The following is a 24,019-nucleotide window of genomic DNA, read 5'->3' on the forward strand; positions in this document are numbered from 1 at the left end:
TACTCTTTAGCTCAACATATTCCTCAAGCACACTAATTTCTAATGTCAACATTGTTTTTGTATATTAATGTTAATATTATGTAAACAATTTCAGTAACACTGATAACATAAATATACATCCCCATTAACACAGGTTACATATATCAAATCCAAATACTGATGTTCTTTGAATTGTCTTCTGCTTAACAAGATTAGTATTATAGGAGTGATACCTTTATTGGCTAACAAAAAAAAATATTACATTTGCTACCTTTCAGAGCACAGAGGCCCCTTCATCAGGCGGGTTTACAAATGAATGACTGAGAAAAAGGCACAACATTTAAGAGCTGTTACATCAAGAAATTTATACAGGGGGGGGGGATATATCATCAAGATAAGCTAAAGTAATAAAAAGGAGGTTTTCGTTATGGATGGAAGAGTAAAAGTCCTCCGAGTTCAGAGGTCTGCACTCTTCTGTGAGGTGTGAAGTGTGTCCATGTAGTGGATCTTAAATCTAGGTGTTAGATTGAGTCCTTTAGTCAATGAGTGGAATGTTCTTATCAGCTTAAATTCCCATATTTTTCTCTCCCTGTGGGTAAACACTTCTCTGGACCACTACACAGTATGACAGATTTAATAGTCCTAATACTAAAAGGTCTTTTTAAAAATGACAGGGAGAGAAAAATGTTTTTTGTTTTGTGCACCTTCTCTGCAAACTCTAGAGAAAATCCCAGGAGACCAGCAGTTTCCGTGATACTCAAGCAACTCCATCTGGCACCAACCATAATTTCACAGTCAAAGTCACTAAGATCATATTTCTTCCCCATTCTGGTGTTTGGTCTGAACAACAACTGAACCTCTTGGCCATGACTGCATGGATTGAGTTGCTGCCTCATGATATCATATTTCTTCTCATGGAAGGTTATTTTCTGCCTGTTTCTATAGAACTATGACCTAAAGTGCTAAAGAGTGTTGATAATGGGCAACTGGACTAAGTAATTCATTCTAAAAGTTTATTGCTTGTACAAGTACTATAAAATTTAAGGTTTTAAATTTTGAATTGCTAACAATTACTAAAGCGAGCACCATAAAAAAATGTATTAATATCTGAATGTACAGGACTCACATCATAATTTTGTTGCATTACTGTCTCTTTGCCCACATTGGCGCCACTACCCCATACCCTCCACTACCTGCTCTATTCCAAGCAGGGACTCGGAACAAGGTTCCGTCCAAGGTCATACCTTCTTTTGTATGTGTAGGTCCAGCCTCCATGTGTAACACATCGATTCTACCTCCTTTAAGAGAAATGTCACCAGGGCCAAAGGTATTTAGGGTGAAGTGGGGAATGGTGCAGTCGCTCTCAGTGGCCTCCATTGCCACTCTGCATGGGTAAATAGCCATGGATCCCCTCCATTATTATGACACCTAAAGGACATTTTCTATAGTACCTGGAAGGGCTGCCGTTCCCTAGTCCTTGTGAGTTTCTGTTCATTGTCCAGATATTTATATTCTTCTTCCCTACACCTTTTCCATCTAATTCTTCTACACTTTCTGTTTTGTACTAAGTTTTCCTTCCCATCATTATCTGTTCCTGTTATGACATTTAAAAAACAAAACAGATAACCCAATTTAACTTGTAACCTGGACACACCATTGTTTATTAACAGACCTATAAAAATTATCTTTAGTCCCAAACTGTGCTGAATCTTCCTAACTAGGAGATGAATATTTCACTTCACACCGTCACATACAAGTTTTCTGACCAAATGTAAATGAAAAACCTGACAGGCAAACACCACCGTACCACAATATTTCCATCTCTACTTCTCCATCCCATTTTTTTTTTTTAAACAACTGGATATTAGACATAAGTAACTTGAAATTTGCTCAACCAATAAACAGCATCCAATGATTTCTTTAAAGAGGCCCAAATGCAGGAAAACTAATATTAGACCCTATACATAATAAGACTGTAAATCCTAGTCTGCCAGGAATAGAACTTATAGGAACTGAATGCCTAGGAAAATTAGAAGACACAGAAGCCCTATATTTCCGTATTTACAATCCATGTTTTGTGCATTAGCTAATGTTTACGTAAAAAAGAATTTACACATTAAATAAAAACATATTTATTTTAGGGCAGTCATGATTGCAGAGAAACGTTTATTTTAAAAGGATACATGACATTATATAGTCAAATTGCTCATCAAAAATGATATAGCTAAATCCTCCAAGCTATAGTATGTCACATCAGATTGATTGTCTGTTCTCCTGATAAACATCAATCTGGCCTTTGTCAGATCACATTGGTTGCTCTGTAAATTGTGAAAACGGGAGACCTGCTTAGTTTGTCAATGATATGTTGCTTTCTTTAAAAACACTCAGATCTGGTTGTTCAGGCCGATAGTTGAAAAGATGGACGTATGTCCAATTCTGCCACACATGTAGGTGGGCAGTCCACTCGATAGTCAGGCCAAACAAACAGATCTCTGGGGTGTTATATTGTGCAGTCAACCCATAGATGCTTGGAAATAAGCTGCCCAAAATCACAAGATAAAAAAATGATCAATTCAAATCAGAATTTACATCTGATTGTTCTGTGAAATGACCGATTATGGTAATCGGTGCAATTTGCCACGTGTTTCCAAATGATATGTTGTCCTGTCATAAATGTGTCTGGCGGTGTATTTTAGATATTTCAATCTTTATAGATGCTCAACTGGTCATTGTTCTTTCCAAACTCCAAAAATACTTACAGAATTGTTCCTCATCTCTCAGATATGGAAAATAAAAAGCAGTTTAGTATGTCTGCAACAGCAGGATGAGAGTTACAAAAGCATTCAGGTCCTACTTGAGTACATTATTATGAATAAAAGGTAAATATTTTAATTATTCAGAAATAAACTGTTTCTGTACTATGTGTATTCTCTAATGCATGACAAGATCCAAGTCCTGATAATATATTTCCCACATCATTATAGTTTGTCTTCTGTGTGAATTCTTTGATGTTTAACAAGATCTGAATTACTAATAAAACATTTCCCACAGTCAGAGCAAGAATATGGTTTCTCTCCAGTGTGGATTCTCTGATGTACAACAAGATGTGACTTACTGCTAAAACATTTCCCACATTCAGAACAAGAATATAGTTTCTCCCCTGTGTGAATTTTCTTATGAATCAAAAGGTTTGATTTTAGAGTAAACGATTTCCCACAAACAGAGCAAGAATGTGGTTTGTCTCCTGTGTGACTTCTCTCGTGATTTAAAAGCTTTGGTTTTAGAGAAAAGGATTGACCACATTCAGAACAAGAATATGGTTTCTTTCCAGTGTGAATTCTCTGATGTTTAATACGATCTGAGCTACAGCTAAATGATTTGTCACACTCAGAGCAAGAATACGGTTTCTTCCCTGTATGAATTCCACTATGTTTTACAAGATCTGAGTTAGTGATAAAACCTTTTTCACATACAGAACAAGAATATGGTTTCTCTCCTGTATGAATTTTCCTATGTCTAATAAGATCAGAATTAGTAATAAAACATTTCCCACATTCAGCGCATGAATAGGGTTTCTCTCCAGTGTGAATTTTTTCATGTTTAATAAGATGTGAGTGGTTTCTAAAACATTTATTACATTCAGAACAAGAATATGGTTTCTCTCCAGTGTGAATTCTTTGGTGGCTCAATAGATTTCGTTTTAAGGAAAAAAGCTTACCACATTCAGAGCAAGAAAATGGTTTCTCTCCTGTGTGAGTTCGCTGGTGGTTTGAAAGACTTGCTTTCTGACTGAAAGATTTGCTGCATTCAGAGCATGAATATGGTTTCTCTCCAGTGTGAATTCTCTGATGTATGACAAGACATGACATGCTAACAAAACACTTCTCACAATCAGCACAAGAAAATGGCTTCTTGCCTATGTGAATTCTATGATGGTTTACAAGACTTGATTTCAGTGTAAAACATTTCCCACATTCAGAGCAAGAATATGGCTTCTCTCCAGTATGAGTCCTCTGATGAGCAGCAAGTTCTGAGCTCCATTTAAAACATTTCCCACATTCAGAACACAAGCATGGTTTGGCTCTTGATTGTAGTTTTTTGTTATTTTTGCTGTGCTCTTTACTAAAGGTAGAAGTATACTGTATATGAACCAAAGGTGTATAAATATCAGTTTCTGCATGATTTATTCCTTCATATGAAATGGATGTTTCTTTAATATAAGCAGATGTATATTGTGTATTATCCGTGGCTGTATAAATGTCAGTGGCTGGAAGATCTCCTTCTTCACATGAGACTGATTCACCCTTAATATAAGTAGATTTATATTGTGTATCATCTGTTGGTGTATAAAAGTCAGCATCCGTGATATTTCTTTCTTCATATGAGACTGATTCCTCCTTAATATAAGTAGATGTATATTGTGTATTATCTGAGGCTGTATAAATGTCAGTATCTTGGAGATCTCCTTCCTCACATGAGACTGATTCCCCCTTAATATAAGTAGATGTATTTTCTGTATCATCTGTGGGTGGATAAGAGCCAGTGTCTGTGAGATTTCCTTCTTCACATGAGTCCGATTCCCCCTTGACATAAGTAAATTTATACCTTGTATGATCTGTGGGTGTATAACTGTCAGTGTCCATGATATTTCCTTCTTTACAAGAGACTGATTCTTCCTTAATAGTAGATGTATCATGTGTATGATCTTGCAGGGTATACATGTTGGTGTCCATAATATTTCCTTCTTCGTATGACACAGATTCCGCCTTAATATGAGTAGATGTACAATGTGTTTGATCTGTGTCTGTATTAATGTGGATATTAGTCAAGTTTCCTTTTTCACAGGAAGTTGGTTTCTCAGTAACATTCTCCAGACAGTTGATTGTATTCTGGTCATCGGTTGATGAGTATTTTGCATTCGGGATATTTCTAAGACTACTTTGATGTTTATTCACAGTATTTGGTGCAGATATTGGGGGGTGGGATCCTCCACACATTGTTGAACCTGTTAGAAAAAAAAGGCATTTTCTTTAGGTTCTCAAACTTCCAGAACACATGTGCGCAGTCTATTGTTAGTGAGACTGCTACATAAATATATAGTAAGTCATAATTTCACTTGTCGCAATGGTTGACACTAAAGGAAGGAGGCAAAGTCATATATAATAATGTTAATTGTTCTGTCAGCCAGCTCGACTAGGGGTAAAGATAGCACACTGATATGATGGTTCAGGTTCAAATCAACTTGAAATGTAGCTACAAAAAGCTATATAATGTCACTTCTACGTAGCACCTAAAGGGCCTCACTTATGTCCACATGTGCTGAAAAGAAAAGGTGGAATTTTCAGTCCCACCCAACTGTTATAACATGCTTAATCCTTAGGGATCTTCTTCTATCTTTCTTCTCTTAATTCAGTGGTTAAAAGTTGAAAAACAAAAGTGATTAAAGGCGCACAACTTTACCCTGGAGGAGCCACGAAATAAATTACAGGCTTCTCGCTGATTGGCTTCTTGGCTATAGACCACATGTAGAGTATGAGTGAATTTCACTGTATTAATGAGGATCAGTCATAACTTAAGGGAGGATAGGTATTATGTGCAGTTCTCATAGGGAATTCAGTCCCAGGCCGGGCCTAAGGCTCATGATGACAGAGAGACATCTTGCCCTGAATGTGAATCTCTCAAAGGTTTGTGACCCATGCCTGATTGCCAGTACCGTGTAGAAACTAGCCCTAATAGTGTAGGTGATCTGATGCTGGAACAGGGCCGGAGATATAACAGCAGTGGCACATTGGTAGAACATCCATGATCTACGCCAAAAGAAAACCTAATATATATCTAGATAATATCTACAAAAAATAGAAATATCATATAGCTAGTGTATGCTGTAATAATAAAATATAATCCAGAACTTGTCACTGTAGAGGTGCTGGGTGGCTTCTTGGCTGCTCCAGGCTCCATACATGCAGAGCAGTGAGTGCACAAAGAAGGTGGGAGAGGAAGCAGCTGAGATATTTTAATCTTTCACCTCGGTTCTCCCGATAAGAATATTGGGGGATGTGTCCAAGTCTACACGGATATGACCATGTTGTCATGAAAATGGGGAACTGTTCTTCCCCAACATTGCTGCGCCTCATTTCTCACAAAAAATGGACTTTAGTCAGGGGTAGTTTTCATTCCTTTCTTTTTCCCCGGATGCCAAATTTGTATTAAACCTATGCATTTATTATGTATACGTATTAACCCTGGTTTGTTATGGATGTATACGTTGTGTTTACTGTCATTCATGTTTGCACTCACACCAGATCTGCAAAAGTGTGTGTAGTATATTGTGTAACAGACAACAGGAAATCCTGTGTTATTAAGCATTTGGTCTGAGGCCAGGCAAGGAGATGACGGTAGCTTGATCAACAGAATCCTTTGCACACAGGGGAATCCCTGTGTATTAAATACTATAGAGAATGATGAAGCAGCAAGTAATTTGGGGAAATAACTGATTGCATCCCAATTTTAGATGGTCCTGTTGGGCCCTACCCTTAGCTACCCCCCTCCCCCCTACCCTTTGTCATGTAAACCCTCTGCTCTCTTTGAAAGACAAAGGAGAAATGACCTGGTCATGCTCATAAAGTCTTAGTCCATTGACCCAGTCAGCTCTAGTCCCGATTGGTTGACTTGCAGAAGTCTACTCCCTCTACTAGATGATAATCCGCTCAAACATCTGCTAGGATAATTACAGCATTTCATGGTTTATTTGAATTTATTGCATGGGTGGTTTTAGATGTATATAAAAACATGTTGCTGTGTTGTGTTCCCTCAGCTGCAAGTCAGGACTGGCGAGGTGCTATGGGTCCTGCTGGACTGACAAATAAATCAAGGGCTGTGAGGATCAGCAAGTCTTCTTCCTTCATCTGGAATCCATGATGGTCTGGTTGATCTGTGTGCCTGCCAAAAGCAGGGCGACATGGAACCTGGACCGCAGCTTTGCCAGCAGTAGCAATAGAAAAGTCTCTGCAATCTAGAATCAAGCCTGCATTGAATACCCAAGATGTGGCGAGATCAGGGTTACTGCGCCAGCAATGGAGTAATTGCATGTATTAATTACTTTTATTACATGTGTTTTTGATGTGTGGTGTTTTACATATTCTTAAATGCTGGCAGGTGGGGGCCACAGACATAAAAGGTACCTGTATTATTATTATTATTATTGCCATTTTTAAGATGCAGTATGAACACATAGAGCAGCACTGGGTAATCAGCCTTTTGTCTTCGCTAGCCACAGGGAAGCTTCAAATTCCAATGGTGGGGACTCTGAGCCACCAATGTGTGCAGCACAAGCTTACTATGGAGTTCTACACAGTAAAGGGAGCAACTGAAACACCACATGCAGTAAAAATAGTTATGTTATTATGTATACTGAAGGAATCTTAATATAAGATAAGACACTACCTCCTGAGGTCGGATTTGCCCTGTTGGTACATATTAGTTAGGTAATAATGCTTTATTATACATTCTCATATGTCTCGAGCAAGAGGAATATGTCATCCCTGAACCCTAGGAAAGTAAGGAGCTGCACCTGTTCACCTGCGATGTTTTCGTTGGCCCAGTCATATCCTGTCTGGATTGGTTATCTATCACAGACAAACACCACAAACAATTGGCTAGAGTCAGGATTGGTGCACATTTCAGGAACTTATTTGAATTTATGGTAGGTGTGGAAGAGGTTCAGTACAGTACTGACTAGGGATCACATCTCCTGTTGGACTGGTCTAGGACTCTGCCTGCTGCATTGCTCGTGGAAGTCTCCATGGACCTTGTTGATTTGTGTATCTGCCAAAAGCAGGAAGACAAAGGACTCTGGAGCAGTAGTCTTTGCCATTTAACACACAGGGTACACTCTCCAACAGTTGGCCAGGGTAAAAAGTCTATGGGTGCCCCAGTATTGTGACAAACCCCCTTACTGCACTCATCTTACGCGTGTCTGCCCAATTGCCATCTCTTCAAATGTACGGAGCTGCAAGTCCAAGATACACTTAAATCTAGAGCATTTTGGTAAGCATGCGTAGTACAGAAATACTTATATTTAAGTCACAAAGACTGGCGTACTTCCAACTCTGAATGAGGCCCATAGTGATGATATAAGCTGTATACACAGAAACTGTCATTAAATATCCTCTTACCCAGTTGTGTGAGGGGCCGGTGATCCTCCATCATGACGTCCATATACAGATCCTTGTGTCCCTCTAAATACTCCCACTCCTCCATGGAGAAATAGACAGTGACATCCTGACACCTTATAGGAACCTGACACACACAATGATACAGTCATCACCCAGACACATCCCCTGGTGTTACTGTATAATGTCCCATTCCCAGCAGTCACCTCTCCAGTCAGCAGCTGAATGATCTTGTTGGTGAGTTCTAGAATCCTCCGGTCATTGTTTCTCTCATATATCAGTGAGTGAGGTGGAGGTTCCGTGATGGGGCTCTGGGCCATACTCAGTCCTCCTGACACAGGAGGGGCAACGCTGGGTGTAACATGCTCACCAGATGTCTTCTTCACAAATGTGCAATCCTGAGTATGGAGAGAGTCTAATAAATATCAATGAAAAGAAACAAAACTAAACTATCTACCTGGGATTATGTTCAGACTTTTCGTATGTTGCCTAATTAAACAAACATGCTCCATATACCTAAACACTTCTCTTATCGGAAGTTAATATCTTTGTAACTACAGAAATTGTTATACAATTGTAACTTTTATAATAATTCATGTTTCCGTGATTATTATTATCATAGTAAGGCACCACAGTGCTCTGCAGTGCTGTACAGTAGGGAAAACAGGACATACAAATTAGACAAAATAATTACAGATATGAAAACAAAGGATACAGAGGACCCTGCTCATTAGAGAGCTTACATATTAAGTGGAAGAGGGCACAGCTGAAACAAGAGGTGTGAGTGTGGCTTAGAGTGTAGCTTGGGGCAGCTGTTGTGGTGCATTAGTGTGAATAGTATTATCAGGGATACGGTAACTTCTAATAAAGAGATTAGTTTTCAGAGAGCATCTTAAGATTTCCATAAATGGGGTGCAGCATGGGGGAAGTCTTGTAGACGGAAGTGAGATATGGTTATCAGGGACGGGACAAGCCGCATGTCAGAGGTAGATCTAAGAGGGCGGGAGGGAGAGTATTTTGATATGAGATTTGAAATGTATGAAGGGGTGATGTTGTTGAGGACTTTGTAGGTAACGGCGAGTAATTTGAATTGGATTTGGATGACAAAGGGAGGCAGTGAACAGATTTGCAAAGTGGTGCAGCAGATGTAGAGTGGTGAGAGAGGAAGGATGGATTGAACTGTAGATATATGGGTGTCAGGAATGCCAAATAGCAGAGGGTTGAAATAGTCAGGACGGGAGATGATGAGAGAACAGATAAGAGTTTTTGTGACATTTTGGGTAAGAAAAGGGTTTATCCTGGTAATGTTTTTAAGGTGGAGTCGACAGAACTGGAAGAGTCTGGATTTGAGGAATAAAGCAGAGGGTGGAGTCAAGTGTGACACCAAGGCAAGCAGGCTTGGGAGACTGAGGAAATTGTGGTGTTATTGACAGTGAGGGAGATATGAGGGGAAAGTGGTGACTCTGGGAGGGGGGAAAATAATAAGGTCTGTTGTGGATATGTTGAGCTTCACGTAGCGTTGGGACATCCATGTAGAGATAGCAGAGAGACAGTTGGTTACACACAATAGTACAGAAGGGAAGAGGTCATGATGATTATGATAATTGATGACATTCCCAGAACCCTTCATCCTTCTATTCAGGTCCCTGATTTATTAATGATACCTCTCCAGTCAGAAGGTAGATGATCTCCAGGGTCAGATTTAATATCCTCCCAGTCATGTGATTCCTGTCCTTGTCCATATTCAATAATCAGATGAGATGTCCTCTGTAGAACGGTTTCACCTTGATGCAGGGTGACAGCTCATGCTAATTAGTAAGATACATTCCAAAAATACAGTTTTAATTTGCTGATATTAATTTAAAGATTAACACATTTCCACCCACTAAAACATTGTTCCTATTTTTGTGCAAATTCAGGGAAGCACCTAGATGAGTCGACTGTATGAACAAAAAAAAGAGCAAAACAATATTATATTACATCAGCAGAGCAGGCAGCATAGGGAGGTTCAAGTAGAACAAGAACCAGGGATAGTGATTTTTTTACAGTGGCAACCAAATAATTAACACATACCTAGTAGAGACATAAAATGTAAAACACTGTTCCCCTTCTATGGGGGGGATAAAATTAGAACAGAAAATTGTGACACTTCGACAGGATACCAATTTGCTCCATATGCCTAATGTGGAGGAAATAATAAAACGCAGACATATAAAACATAGTTCCTATTAAATTGAATTACCTGTTTTTTTTCGGTAGCAGCTAAATCCCCTTCGGTTTAGGTACCCTGGCACGTCTATATGACGTCACAGGGTCATGTGATCGCAGCGGTCACATGGTACAAAGTGTTAGGCGGGCTGCTGGAAGGCTGTATTATCCGTGCAGGAGCGCCATCGTTTCTTTCGGATCTTGGCTGCTATCGTGTACAAAAAGGTAAGTAGAAGGGAAGCTAGTGTGTGGTGGATGCAGGGCTGGCACAGGGGGCATGTGTGGTGGAAGCAGGGCTGGCACAGGGGGCATGTGTGGTGGAAGCAGGGCTGGCACAGGGGGCATGTGTGGTGGAAGCAGGGCTGGCACAGGGGGCATGTGTGGGTGGTGGAAGCAGGGCTGGCACAGGGGGCATGTGTGGTGGAAGCAGGGCTGGAACAGGGGGCATGTGTGGTGGAAGCAGGGCTGGTACAGGGGGCATGTGTGGTGGATGCAGGGCTGACACAGGGGGCATGTGTGGTGGAAGCAGGGCTGGCACAGGGGGCATGTGTGGTGGAAGCAGGGCTGGCACAGGGGGCATGTGTGGTGGAAGCAGGGCTGGCACAGGGGGCATGTGTGGTGGAAGCAGGGCTGGCACAGGGGGCATGTGTGGTGGAAGCAGGGCTGGCACAGGGGGCATGTGTGGTGGAAGCAGGGCTGGCATAGGGGGCATGTGTGGTGGAAGCAGGGCTGGCACAGGGGGCATGTGTGGTGGAAGCAGGGCTGGCACAGGGGGCATGTGTGGTGGAAGCAGGGCTGGCATAGGGGGCATGTGTGGTGGAAGCAGGGCTGGCACAGGGGGCATGTGTGGTGGAAGCAGGGCTGGCATAGAAGGCATGTGTGGTGGAAGCAGGGCTGGCACAGGGGGCATGTGTGGTGGAAGCAGGGCTGGCACAGGGGGCATGTGTGGTGGAAGCAGGGCTGGCACAGGGGGCATGTGTGGTGGAAGCAGGGCTGGCACAGGGGGCATGTGTGGTGGAAGCAGGGCTGGCACAGGGGGCATGTGTGGTGGAAGCAGGGCTGGCATAGGGGGCATGTGTGGTGGAAGCAGGGCTGGCACAGGGGGCATGTGTGGTGGAAGCAGGGCTGGCACAGGGGGCATGTGTGGTGGAAGCAGGGCTGGCATAGGGGGCATGTGTGGTGGAAGCAGGGCTGGCACAGGGGGCATGTGTGGTGGAAGCAGGGCTGGCATAGAAGGCATGTGTGGTGGAAGCAGGGCTGGCACAGGGGGCATGTGTGGTGGAAGCAGGGCTGGCACAGGGGCCATGTGTGGTGAATGCAGGGCTGGCACAGGGGGCATGTGTGGTGGAAGCTGTTTGACATAGGGGTCACATGGTAGTGTGTGTGTGTCTTTCTCTCTTGGCATAGCGGGGCATGTGTGGTGGAAGCAGGGCTGGCACAGGGGGCATGTGTGGTGGAAGCAGGGCTGGCACAGGGGGCATGTGTGGTGGAAGCAGGGCTGGCACAGGGGGCATGTGTGGTGGAAGCAGGGCTGGCACAGGGGGCATGTGTGGTGGAAGCAGGGCTGGCACAGGGGGCATGTGTGGTGGAAGCAGGGCTGGCACAGGGGGCATGTGTGGTGGAAGCAGGGCTGGCACAGGGGGCATGTGTGGTGGAAGCAGGGCTGGCAAAGGGGGCATGTGTGGTGGAAGCAGGGCTGGCACAGGGGGCATGTGTGGTGGATGCAGGGCTGGCACAGGGGGCATGTGTGGTGGAAGCAGGGCTGGAACAGGGGGCATGTGTGGTGGATGCAGGGCTGACACAGGGGGCATGTGTGGAGGAAGCAGGGCTGGCACAGGGGGCATGTGTGGTGGAAGCAGGGCTGGCACAGGGGGCATGTGTGGTGGAAGCAGGGCTGGCACAGGGGGCATGTGTGGTGGAAGCAGCAAGGCACAGAGGGGGGGGGGCATGTGGGCAGAAGGGGCATGTGAGGGAGAAGCCTCTTCCCCACACAGCCCCTCCTCAACCAACAATACCCTGACAACACTCACCATCTTTTATCTGCTATTCCCCATGACATGTGCTCATTCTCTTTTCCCTCACAGGCCTGCTGCCCACAATCGTGTCTCACTGCCGCCCACCAGCTTTTCCCTCGCATGCCCCGCTGCCTCAAACCTGACACCTCTTACTTCAGAATGAAACAAGGTACTTTTTATTTGAAAGAGGAGTAGAGCCTTACCGGCAAGTGAGATAATAATACAGAGACCGTTCTTGCCATAGATGTTGTGACTAGATGCAGTAATCTTTAATAAACAAAACCACATTTTACTCAGATGATATTTTCATTACAGGCCATGAGTATAATTGCTTTTGTCACAACACTGTACATAAGACTTTTCTCAATTCTCTCACAAAAATAACAATACATCCAGTTTTCTACACACTTTTTTGGGTGGCATACTAAAGCTTTCTCACTTATCCATAACTTTTAAATTTGGCTATTTTTCAGGCATTCATTGCGGGACACCAGGAACCATTGGAGGATACGGTAGGGACCAGGCGAAAGGGCAATATAAAACATTCTGGAAGTTCACTGACACTACTCCTGCTGTATACCACTCTTCTGTTAGGCCTTTAGTTTAGAATTTTATTACTGGGGTGGTCTCCAAAGTCTACGACTTTAATGTCACAGCTTGGATGATTGTCTAACGCTCTGAGCGTAAGAATGGAGGTAACGAGGTGGTGTTTACTCTAATGCCCCCACTCACAATGCTGGATTCCTCCACAGGACCCGGCCAAAGTCAGTACTGGGGTTCACAGGCAGTCTAAGAAGACTCTTGAGTCACTTGCGTTTTCTGTGGGTGTCCTGTTTGGGCCGTAGCTCGACAATATTATTAGTTGGGTGACAGGAGGAAAAAGTGCTTTTCTTCCTGTTAATGTACCAAAAGCTAAGGTGCCCAGGTTTCTCTCCTGTTTTTTCCTCTTGTCTGCTAGGTGCCCAGTCGCCAAGTCTGCTAATAAGAAATTGGCATGATGGTGTTCTGCCCACCCATGATCGCTAATGTTTGAGCCTGTCTACTCCTCTTCAGGGTTAAACATAAATTGAAGGCCTATAGCAGTGGTTCCCAAACTTTTGCAGTTCGCGGCACCCTTAGAGTCTCCAAATTTTTTCAAGGGACCCCTCCAAAATAATTATTGAGCAGTCCTGTTTTAGAAGTAGTTGGGTCAAAAAATTGTAATAAGTATTTAGGTCAGGACAGAAATACTTATTTAGTTGTATGCAAAAATGCCCCCTCTGCATCCAGACACTCTGCCCTCAGGCACTCTGCCCCCTCTGCATCCAGACACACTGCCCCCTCTGCATCAAGACACACTGCCCTCTCTCACACTGACCCCTCTGCCCTCTGTCACGCTGTCCCCCCTCCTCTGCTCTGTCACCCCTCCTCTGCCCTCTCTCACAATGTCCCCCTCCTCTGCCCTCTGTCACACTGTGTCGCACTCCTCTGTCCGCTGTTACCCTCCTCTGCCCTGTTGTGCCCCTCTGTCACCCTCCTCTGCCCTGTTGTGCCCCGCTGTCTGTCCTGCTGTGCCCCGGTGTCACGCTCCCTCTCACTCCTCTGCCGCGCGCCAGCCATAGAATAAAAAGAAAGAACACAGAAAGTTACCAATCTGTCGGGCGCCGGGACCCAGCAGACTCCTCTCTCCCGCAGCAGCTTGTTACTGACGTCGATATTCAGTGACAGCTGCGGGAGAGATGAGTCTGCTGGGTCCCGGCGCCCGACAGATTGGTAAGTTTCTGTGTTCTTTCTTTTTTTCAATGCTTGGCCCGCGGCACCCCAGTGACAGCACCGCGGCGCACAGTTTGGGAACCGCCGGCTTATGGGGAGAGTAGTATAGAGGGGGTAGAGCTACGGTGAACTTCTAGGATGTCTTAAAGTGTCTGGGAAACATTGGGGTATAGTGTAAGGACCAGTCATGCAGTGTCTCCCAGGGGACTATATATAAAAATCCTATTATTTATTCTGTGTTTTATTTCCCTGATTACTCTTTCAGAAATAAAACATTTTTTCTTATACTACAAAGCAATTTTTGTTACATACTGTCCAGACTACTGTAATGATATCTTTGTCTCCTACAATCCATTCAAATAGTCGCTGCAGAAATAACCTCTATACTCTCCGTCATTAATTACTGTTGTCTTACTGAAATCATCTTGTCACTACAAAAGTATTTAGTGCTGTCCTATCCATTTCCACTTATATCTATTATCACAATCTCTGTACATACCAACCCTCTGCTTACGCTGACGCTTTTTTTATTTGCTTCTCCCAGGTTACCTCCGCTCTCAGGACTATGACCCTTCTTGAATGCTGCCCGTGGAAATGTTCAACAGAATATCTCTGTCAAGTATCGTCTCTAACTGCAGGATCCTGCTGAAAACTCATCTGTTTAAGGAAGAGTTCAAATAGTGCTTGTGACTCCCAGAGGGTAAAAGGACACGTTCTGGAGCGGACTGTTATGGGATTCCCATTTTAAAGTGTCCGTCCATCAAGCGATATTAACGAAGGAGAAAGCAAGAAACCTAATAGAGACAGTTTATTATTTTATTTCTACTCTCGAACTTCATGTTATTATCCACCTGATAATGCCTGATGAAATTACCGCGAAGAGTGATAGTTATGTTGTAGCTTGTTACGATGAGGGCCAGCAAGTGGGATATATTACCTGATATTGTAAATGGACGTTATCAGACATTTGTGTGTGCTGTTACATATTACAGACAGCTGAACGTTGTAATATACTGTATATTTGAATACTTAGTAAGAAGTACATAATGTGATGTAAACAAAACATACTGAAAGCAGCTTTTTTTGTATATTTCAGAGGTAAGGTTGTAATAAACTAGTTATTTATTTCACCATTAAAATTACTACATCTTTATTGTTGCTTTGGTTGCTTAACTTTCTCAAAAACATCTCAATGTTTAGTATATCAAGTCTGTACTTTACCTGTAATTGCTATGCCGACCAAGGTTCTCCCCCAGCAATGGAGGACCCAGGAGGGGGTGACTGATCCAGGCAGCCGGCCGGACCAGCACACTCATGGGGGTATATTTATTAAACTGCGGCTTTGTAAGAGTGGAGATGTTGTCTATAGCAACCAATCATTTTCTAGCTGTCATTATGTAGAATGCACAAAAAAAATGATAACTAGAATCTAATTGGTTGCTATAGACATCATTTATTTAGTGCATTCTACAAAATAACAGCTAGAAAATGATTGGTTGCTATAGGCAACATCTCCACTTTATCAAACCTGCAGTTTAGTAAATATACCCCATTGTCTTGCACTGTTTGTGATCTAATTTTTATAATAACCTATTTAGTGCTGATACCATGCGCCTCTCTGTGAAAATGGTGCACAATAATTCATAATGTCCAGTAACTTACACACGTAGGAACACTGGCCACAACTTGGACATACACACTGCTGTATATGTAGCACATTTTCTTTTGTTTACAAGCCACCAGACCTGGAAGATAAGTTTTGACCCAAACCCCTCTACCATTTTATGTTAGATATTTTTTACATGTCTATATGTGACCCGTGTGGAAGAGACCTTCACGCTTTCCTCGTGTGTCCTACAAGCATGTCAAAATATTAGATAAATGCATAAAGTATACCTGCTGAACCAAGGATTGTAAAACAAATAATATACTATCTATTCTCTTAATTATCTTTTTGAAAAAAGTAATGACATAATTTACCAATATATTATGAGAACCATCTTCCACATATTAGGATTTTTTTATTGAATGCCTACATTACTTTTAGCCTGACAATTATTACATTATTATTGTTATATTCAAATATGTCCAAATTTTTTTAAAAAGATGCATCTAGCACGAAGTCTATTACACCACATCTGATTATAAGAAGGGTCCCCGCATAATAAACTTAATTTTCCACCTACAGCAGCAAGAAGTAACTTGTAATGCAATTTGCAACTGATCCATCGTAATCACACAGGTGTTTAATTGTATAGTGTGCCTACATCTTTATTCAGTCCAGGTAATTTTAAGTTAGGTTTGTGTCTGAATCTAAATTTGAGGTGCACAAATGTAGTGCACTCTAATTTTCAGTGCACGCTGTACCCACCACAATAAGTGCTGAGAGACAAAAGCTGTGGCATTGAAAGAAAGGCAATTATGCAAATATTCTTAAGAATAAAGATCCTTTTTTATTAATTACTAGCTGAAGTACCTGCCGTTGCCTGGGTTTAAATCTTCAAGCTATTAAGTTATCAATGAGTTGGATGTAACTGTCAACCTTTTCAAAATAATTAGAAGCTTAGCAGGTCTTCCAACACACCCATTAGGTGGCTGCCCAGTGTGATTTTTGTTTTTAGATTAAATGTCATTGAAATCCATCTAGTGGAAGGACCAGGACAGGCTCGCCAGGTCAAAGTTCTGCCTAGCGTACACCAACGGGAGGTTCTACTGGGACCCTAATCTCACTAACACCTGGACAGGATTCAACTGGACCATCTCGTGTTGGTTTCATCCCAATCGGTGCAGGGGTGTCTGAATGCATAACTGGACAGACAAGCAGACCAATGATTTATATATATATATATATATATATAAAGATTTTACTGTGATAGGGCATCCTCAGAATGATTCCTCCTCTTGTCTGCCTTACTTGCATTGATCAACATTCTGCGCTCTTGTTATAATTGCCATACCTACTCCCAGTGCCCTTCTTGAGTATGGTTCCAGTAGGATTAGGATAGGGAAGAGATATCCTAGTACATGGACTGGAGCCAATGACTGGGGAGTCACCAGACCCATTGTGCTAAATAATGCCACATAAGTACCCCTTGAGTAAAATATACACCATGGGTATATCCAAGTACTTATTTAACTAAAAATGTTAACACTAAAATCTGAACATTTCTTGGAGGGGAGGGGATCGTGTAATGTAAGTACCGCTCTTAACTATACATTTATGCATCCGTGTTAATATGACCCAGGTGGCAAAGCCTACATTACGCAGCTTGCTGTGACTCACGTCATGGAGGACCCCATCCTGACCACTTAACTGGGAAGTGGCAGGATGCGGGAAAACCAACCAGGTACTGCAGGAGATCTATGCAGAATTAGGGAGTCTCCCGGACAATACGGGAGAGTGGGCAAGTATGATTAAAACAACCTAAATTATCCACTACAAAGCATACAAGTATAATAGTCAATTTCTGAAAGCAAATCTACATGCTCCAGACTGAATTGAATATTCCCCAGAGCAGGGCCATCTTAACAACATTACGGGCCCCCGGGAAAAGCAGTGCATCGGGGGCCCTATATATATATATATATATATATATATATATATATATATATATATATATATATATATGGGCCTCGATGCACTGCTTTTTTTAAATGTACTCGCTCAGTGACCCTTGAAGTTTTTCTTTTGCAGGATTATTTATTTTATTAAGAGACTTGCCTATGGGGCCCCCTTGCCCCTGGGGCCCCCGGGCACCTGCCCATGGTGCCCAATGGAAAAGATGGCCCTGCCCCAGAGAATACTAAGTAACACCATAGAAATGAACTGACAACTATAATTTTCTGCTGATGAAAACAAGTTCTGTGAATAGAGAGGGAGAGGGGGCTCTTCATATATATCTAATGCATGCTACTGTGCATTAAGGTTCTAGCATAAAATAATAATTGCAAATAACTTTTCTCATGGGCTAATATCTACACATTATCCTTTACTTTGAGTTGACCTTTCAGTTTGCATTTCTTGCTGTTGCTTCCAATTTATGACCCTGTATCTTCAGTTTCTCTATTTCTCACTCTAAAATGATCTTGTTTTTAGATATCTACAGATCAATATGGATCATTTATGAGTAACCACAAGAGAAATTAACTCTTAAAAGGTTGGCCCAATAAGTACATTTTATCTTTAAAAAATAAATGGCTAAATAAATATTATTATTTTTTTAGGTGACCTGGAAACAAATTCAAGACAAAATGCACATATTATACTATCCATTTTCTTGTTATTTAGTACTGATACTACCATCACCAAAAACAACCTCAGTAATATAAGACAGTATAAGTGTGGCTAAGAGCTGGCTAAATCCTATTTCCCATACAGTCATTGTACCAGGTACCTACACTGAAGGGGATTTAGACACTTCACTGTGAGCTGGCTAAATCCCCTTCCAATTCATGACCCGGCCAGCAGGGGGCCAAAAGGTACCTTCAGTGAAGGGGATTTAGCTGGCTCACACTGAGTGTGCTATTTCCCATGCAGTGTATGTACCAGGTACCTTCGGTGAAGGGGATTTAGCTGGCTCACACTGAGCTGGCTAAATCCCCTTCGAGTTCATGACCCGGCCAGCAGGGGGCCAAAAGGTACCTTCGGTGAAGGGGATTTAGCTGGCTCACACTGAGTGTGCTATTTCCCATGCAGTGTAGGTACCGGGTACCTACGCTGAAGGGGATTTAGTCGCAACCGTTTTTTTTCTCCCATTAGCAACAACGTTTCCTACAACTTCTGAATCGGAAGTCTATAAAACAAAGCATTTCCTCTCTGAGCGTCCCACTCGACTCTCTGCTTGCGTGACATATTGAATGTGCGTTTCACTTTCACAGGACCTGACTTCCTGGTTGTGAGTTCCACTTGACTCCTGGGTTGTGCGTTCCACCCAACTTCCTGATTATGCGTTCCAACTAACTTTCTGGTTGTGCGTTCCACACTACTTCTTAATTGTGCGTTCACCAAACTTCCTGGTTGTGCGTTCCACCAAACTTCCTGGTTGTGCGGTCCACCTGACTTCCTGGTTGTGCGTTCCACACTACTTCCTAATTGTGCGTTCCACCTGACTTCCTGGTTGTGCGTTCCACCTGACTTCTGAGTTGTGCGATCCACGTGTGTCTAACTTTGTTATTTTCAGATTCCTTGTTTGTCTTCTTTCCTTCCATGAGTTATAGGATAATCTAATGTAATATGGTCTGCGTCGTTTTATTAGGGTTAATAATGGGTCTATTCCATGCTGTTTAGTAGTCAGTTATACATCTCCCTGTAAACACTTGTTACCATCAATCCTATACCATACACACAAATCATTGACCATTAATTCCCCCTAATTTTAAATTCTATATTAGATTATTATGTACTATACATTCACATTATATATATGTAATAGTGAACAGTACCTCTGCATTACAAATACAGTGTTTGGAAGACATTTGAGGGTATATTTAATAAACTGCGGGTTTGAAAAAGTGGAGCATTTGCCTATAGCAACCAATCAGATTCTAGTTATCATTTATTTAGTACATTCTACAAAATGACAGCTAGCATCTGGTTGCTATAGGCAACATCTCCACTTTTTCAACCTCGCAGTTTAAATATACCCCTTGGTATGGCAGTGTACATCTGTACACATTGAAATGAGTGCAATGCCTGCTGCTAAATAGATCAGCATTAGAAATGTAAATACAGTAGCTACTCCTCTATATAACTACCTGTGTATTTTGTCAGAATTTGTTTGCCAGGTCTTATACATTATTCCTTTATATTATCTACTATTTAAGTTGAGGTTAATGTTGATGATTATAATAATATATACACTCAGTGGCCACTTTATTAGGTATACCTGTGCAACTACTAGTTAGTGCAAATATCTAATCAGTCAGTCAATCATGGTAGTGGTGGTGTAATGATGTGGGGAATGTGTTCTTGGCACACATTAGACCCCTTAATACTAGTCGAGAGTTATTTAAATGCCAGAGCCTACCAGAGTATTGTTGCTGACCATGTGCATCACTTTATGGCCACAGTCTACCCATCTCCTAATGGCTACTTCCAGCAGGAAAACTCTCCATCTCAAGCTGGTTCCACAAACATGACAATGAGTTCAGTGTACCCCAATGGCCTCCACAAACACCAGATCTCAATCCACTAGATCAAGGGTGGGGCCAACAAATGTGCAGCAACTGTGTGATACTAACAAGTCATCATGTCAACGTAGACTAGAATTTCTAAGGGATGTTTCCAGCACCCTGTTGAATCCATTCCATGACAAATTCAGGTTATTCTGTGTGCAAAGGAAGGTCCTACCCTGCACTTAATATAGTGTCCACTGAGTGTATGTATTATGTTAGTCAAAGAGTCTTAGAGATAATAATTGCATATGCCTCTGTACTAGTACATTCAATGTGTCAATGATACACAAAGCCACATATGCAATATCAACTGTACCTGTTAATACAGATTTTGGGCCTGCTTCATTAAGGAGTGTAAATGCTGATACGTGCTGTATTTTGTGTAACATCGCATAGTGTATGCTCGGAAGCGGAGCATATGTCAGAGAACGCAGCAACTTCCAACATCCAATTCATCTTCGAGCGCAAAGGACCCTTACTACAGCCTATGATTTCATGGGCAGAATGGGGAGGGGACTGGGCGTATGCACATAGTCACTGTACAGGGAGGGTGTGCTAACCTCCAGCGCACGTAGCAACGTCCAATTCAAGCTTTGGCCATCTCAAAGGTACGTGATTTTCAGTCGTATGACTTACACCAGCATTTCATGTACAGGAGATATTAAGAACATCCTAATAAATGTATTTTATAGGAAAAATGGGAAAAAAAATATTTTATTGTTATATTATTAGCAGGGGACAGTAATTGAATAGGTTTTTTTTCTGTGCGTTCTTTTGGGACGTTATAATACACATATGTATTGGGTAAATCCTACAGTGTATTGGCCGTTCGAGCAGAGCGGACCTAGACTCATATTCAACAACATCCTTGTTGAATACGGATGTACACAGGCCCGATATACGTGCATATTTTTCAAAAATTAAATTAAATTAATTTAAAACATTATGTTTGTTTTCTGTTTGTTAATAAACCAGACCTTTTAACCATAAGTCAAACAGGATAAGTGTTCTGCGTATACTTTAAAAAAAAAAAAAAAAAGTAAATTTAAACATTGACAAATATAACAAAGAAAACTAATATATATAGATATTTTCTTCTTTATATTCACTTTCAGAAACCAGTCATGACATGTGTAGGGCTAGTGCCCAGGGGAGTTATCCCAGCTCACACGAATGCTGGTCTGACAAGGGCAAATATTAAAAACTAGACTACAAAAAATGTGACAGTATATAGACTAAAACAGCTTTCCAATAGCTGCATACGTCTAATCATAAAAAAAAACAACATTTTATACCGTGACTTCAGGCTTGGTTCAATAACTAATGTTGAATAGAACCACCTTCTTACAAGCACACATGTCTAATCCCCTTGTGCCTGTTCTGTCCAACCTCCCTTAGTATGTAAGCTCACATGAGCAGGGCCGTCTTCCCTCCTGTCTCCTCACCTGTTCTTCTACTCCATGCTTATTGTATTAGCCTGTGTGGAGCTTCTGAAGTATTGGTATTTTTGTTTATTGTTCTGTACTGTTTCACCCTTTATAGTCCACTGTTTGTACTGTGTACGGCGCTACGGATACCTTGTGGCGCCTAACAAATAAAAGATAATAATAATAATAATAATAATAATAATCATGAACAACTGTATTTGCCTGCCCGGAGTTTCTGAAGTATTGGTATTTTATGTTTAATGTTCTGTACTGTTTTACCCTATATGGTCTACTGTTTGTACTGTGTACGGCGCTGCGGAAACCATGTGGCGCCTTACAAATAAACGATAATAATAAAAATAATAACTGGTGTGGTTCTCTGTGGCATAAATAATATTATGCCCCTTGCGACTTGTGTGGAACACTGTGGAGAGTGTTTTAAATGTTTGCAGGAACCAGAGTGCTTAAATCAGATGGATCCCGAGCAAGCTGCAGAGTTACGAGCTGTAAGTCTTTGGTTTTGAGTTTGAGTTTCAAGTGAAAGCAACAACTTCTAGTCTTGTACCCTTTGAACCGTCCCAGCGATGCTAAGTAAACTCGGCTGCCGAGATGAGTACTCGGGAGTCCCCAAGTGTGGCAGAGTTCCGAGAGGGAACCTCTGGAACACAGAGAGAAGTCAGTGAGGCTGCAGAGAAGCAGGAATGGAAACTCGAGAGTAAAATTAGGGCAGACGTCTGTTAACCTGTCATGTCTGTGAGTTGAGTACCTAGAGCCTGTATGTACCTTGTGAAAGTGGCCCATTAGGTCTGAGACTACAGTTGCTGATGTCCCAAGTGTAGCTGAGGATAGAAGGTGGTGAACTAGTAACCACTGCAAGTAAGCCAGCATGACCACCACTGAACATGGGAGGAGAAATGAGAGACTGACAGTCCAACTATGCGAAGATGTCTGCTCTTGTACAACAAAACTGTACTGCCTATAGTAACTTAGTGCTGGAGTGACAAGATAGAAGATGTAAATGAAATCTACCTAACTAATTTTCATCAACAGAGATCATTTGTCACTTATCTGTTACAACATTGGTAACTGTACACTGCTATGCCTGGTGAATCTGCACTTTGTGTACTTTGCTGTTATTAAACATTGATGTGCAGGGACATCTGATTGATGTTCACCCATAAAAGCTCAATGTGAAAGTGACAGACCTAGAGCCAGGTGGCTCAAGGTAGGTGTAATATAAGAATACCACACACTTTATGTTAGACATAACAGACTTAAATGGCCTTGAAATAAAGATTTTTTTTTTTATTATTATATTTTATGGAGGGAACTGTCTCAGCTTTCCCCTATTGCAAAGTTAACTGAAGTTAAACTGGATTTATAATGGCTGTAAGAAAATGGATTTGTCACATTAAAGGAAATCCCTGATATCATTATTGTGATGTAATTCACTTTTTCACATTTGCCTACTCAGCCCCATCCTAAAACAATTCCTTCCTCTTGCACCACCCCTATCATCCACCCCTATCATCTACACTAATCCACTTGAATTTTAACTCACACAAGCTTAATCCTCTCTACTTCCTCATCCTCTTTGTATTGTTTCCTTTGATCTAGTTGTGTCTTCATGTGTACTTGCTTTCTCTAGTCTCTTGTATTGATTTTTACAGATTCTTTTGTTTCACTTGTTCTTTACTTACATGTATTTTTTTCTATTTTTTTGTTGATTATGGAGTGTTGAAGATTCTGTGGCGGCATAACTAAAATAAAATGATGATGTCACAGGATTCCCTTTGTATTGGCTGTAGGCCTCATCACTACAGCCCAAAGGGTATATTTACTAAACTCTGGGTTTGAAAAAGTGGAGATGTTGCCTATAGCAACCAATCAGATTCTAGCTGTCATTTTGTAGAATGTACTAAATAAATGATAACTAGAATCTGAACGGTTGCTATAGGCAACATATCTACTTTTTTAAATCCGCAGTTTAGTAAATCTAGCCCCAAGACTTTCATTGATGGCTGGGTTTCTGAGATATATATATATATATATATATATATATATATATATATATATATATATATGATGCCACATTCTGGAGCACATGTCCATCATAATTAGTGGAAGTCAATTAACGTCAGCTAGTTATAAATCCCAGCCACTGCTGACTTTAGTTTTCTGCCACTGCTGACTTTAGTTTTCTTCAAAAACTGCAATGACAACACCTATTTTTCTTTTTTAAACTAGTACGTGTTTCATATTTATCTTTCTCTCATTTACATAAAGTGCCACT

The 24,019-nt window shown here is 41.5% G+C and overlaps 1 protein-coding gene and 1 long non-coding RNA gene across 2 annotated transcripts in view; one reads left to right on the forward strand and one right to left on the reverse strand.

Moving 5' to 3' along the window:
- Positions 1-2,095: 2,095 nt before the first annotated feature.
- LOC142160027 (uncharacterized) overlaps positions 2,096-24,019 on the reverse strand; it is a 334,423-nt gene continuing 312,499 nt past the window's right edge. The window contains exon 5 of the mRNA XM_075214947.1: positions 2,096-4,060. Within this exon, the coding sequence (XP_075071048.1) occupies positions 2,958-4,060 (1,103 nt within the window). The 3' untranslated portion in view covers positions 2,096-2,957. The remainder of the gene's footprint in view (positions 4,061-24,019) is intronic.
- Positions 12,324-15,264, forward strand: LOC142160035 (uncharacterized). The gene is made up of 2 exons (XR_012693013.1): positions 12,324-12,542; positions 14,670-15,264. It is a non-coding gene; the product is annotated as an uncharacterized LOC142160035 (long non-coding RNA).

This window comes from Mixophyes fleayi, chromosome 6 (genome assembly GCF_038048845.1).
Source record: "Mixophyes fleayi isolate aMixFle1 chromosome 6, aMixFle1.hap1, whole genome shotgun sequence".
Taxonomy (NCBI): domain Eukaryota; kingdom Metazoa; phylum Chordata; class Amphibia; order Anura; family Limnodynastidae; genus Mixophyes; species Mixophyes fleayi.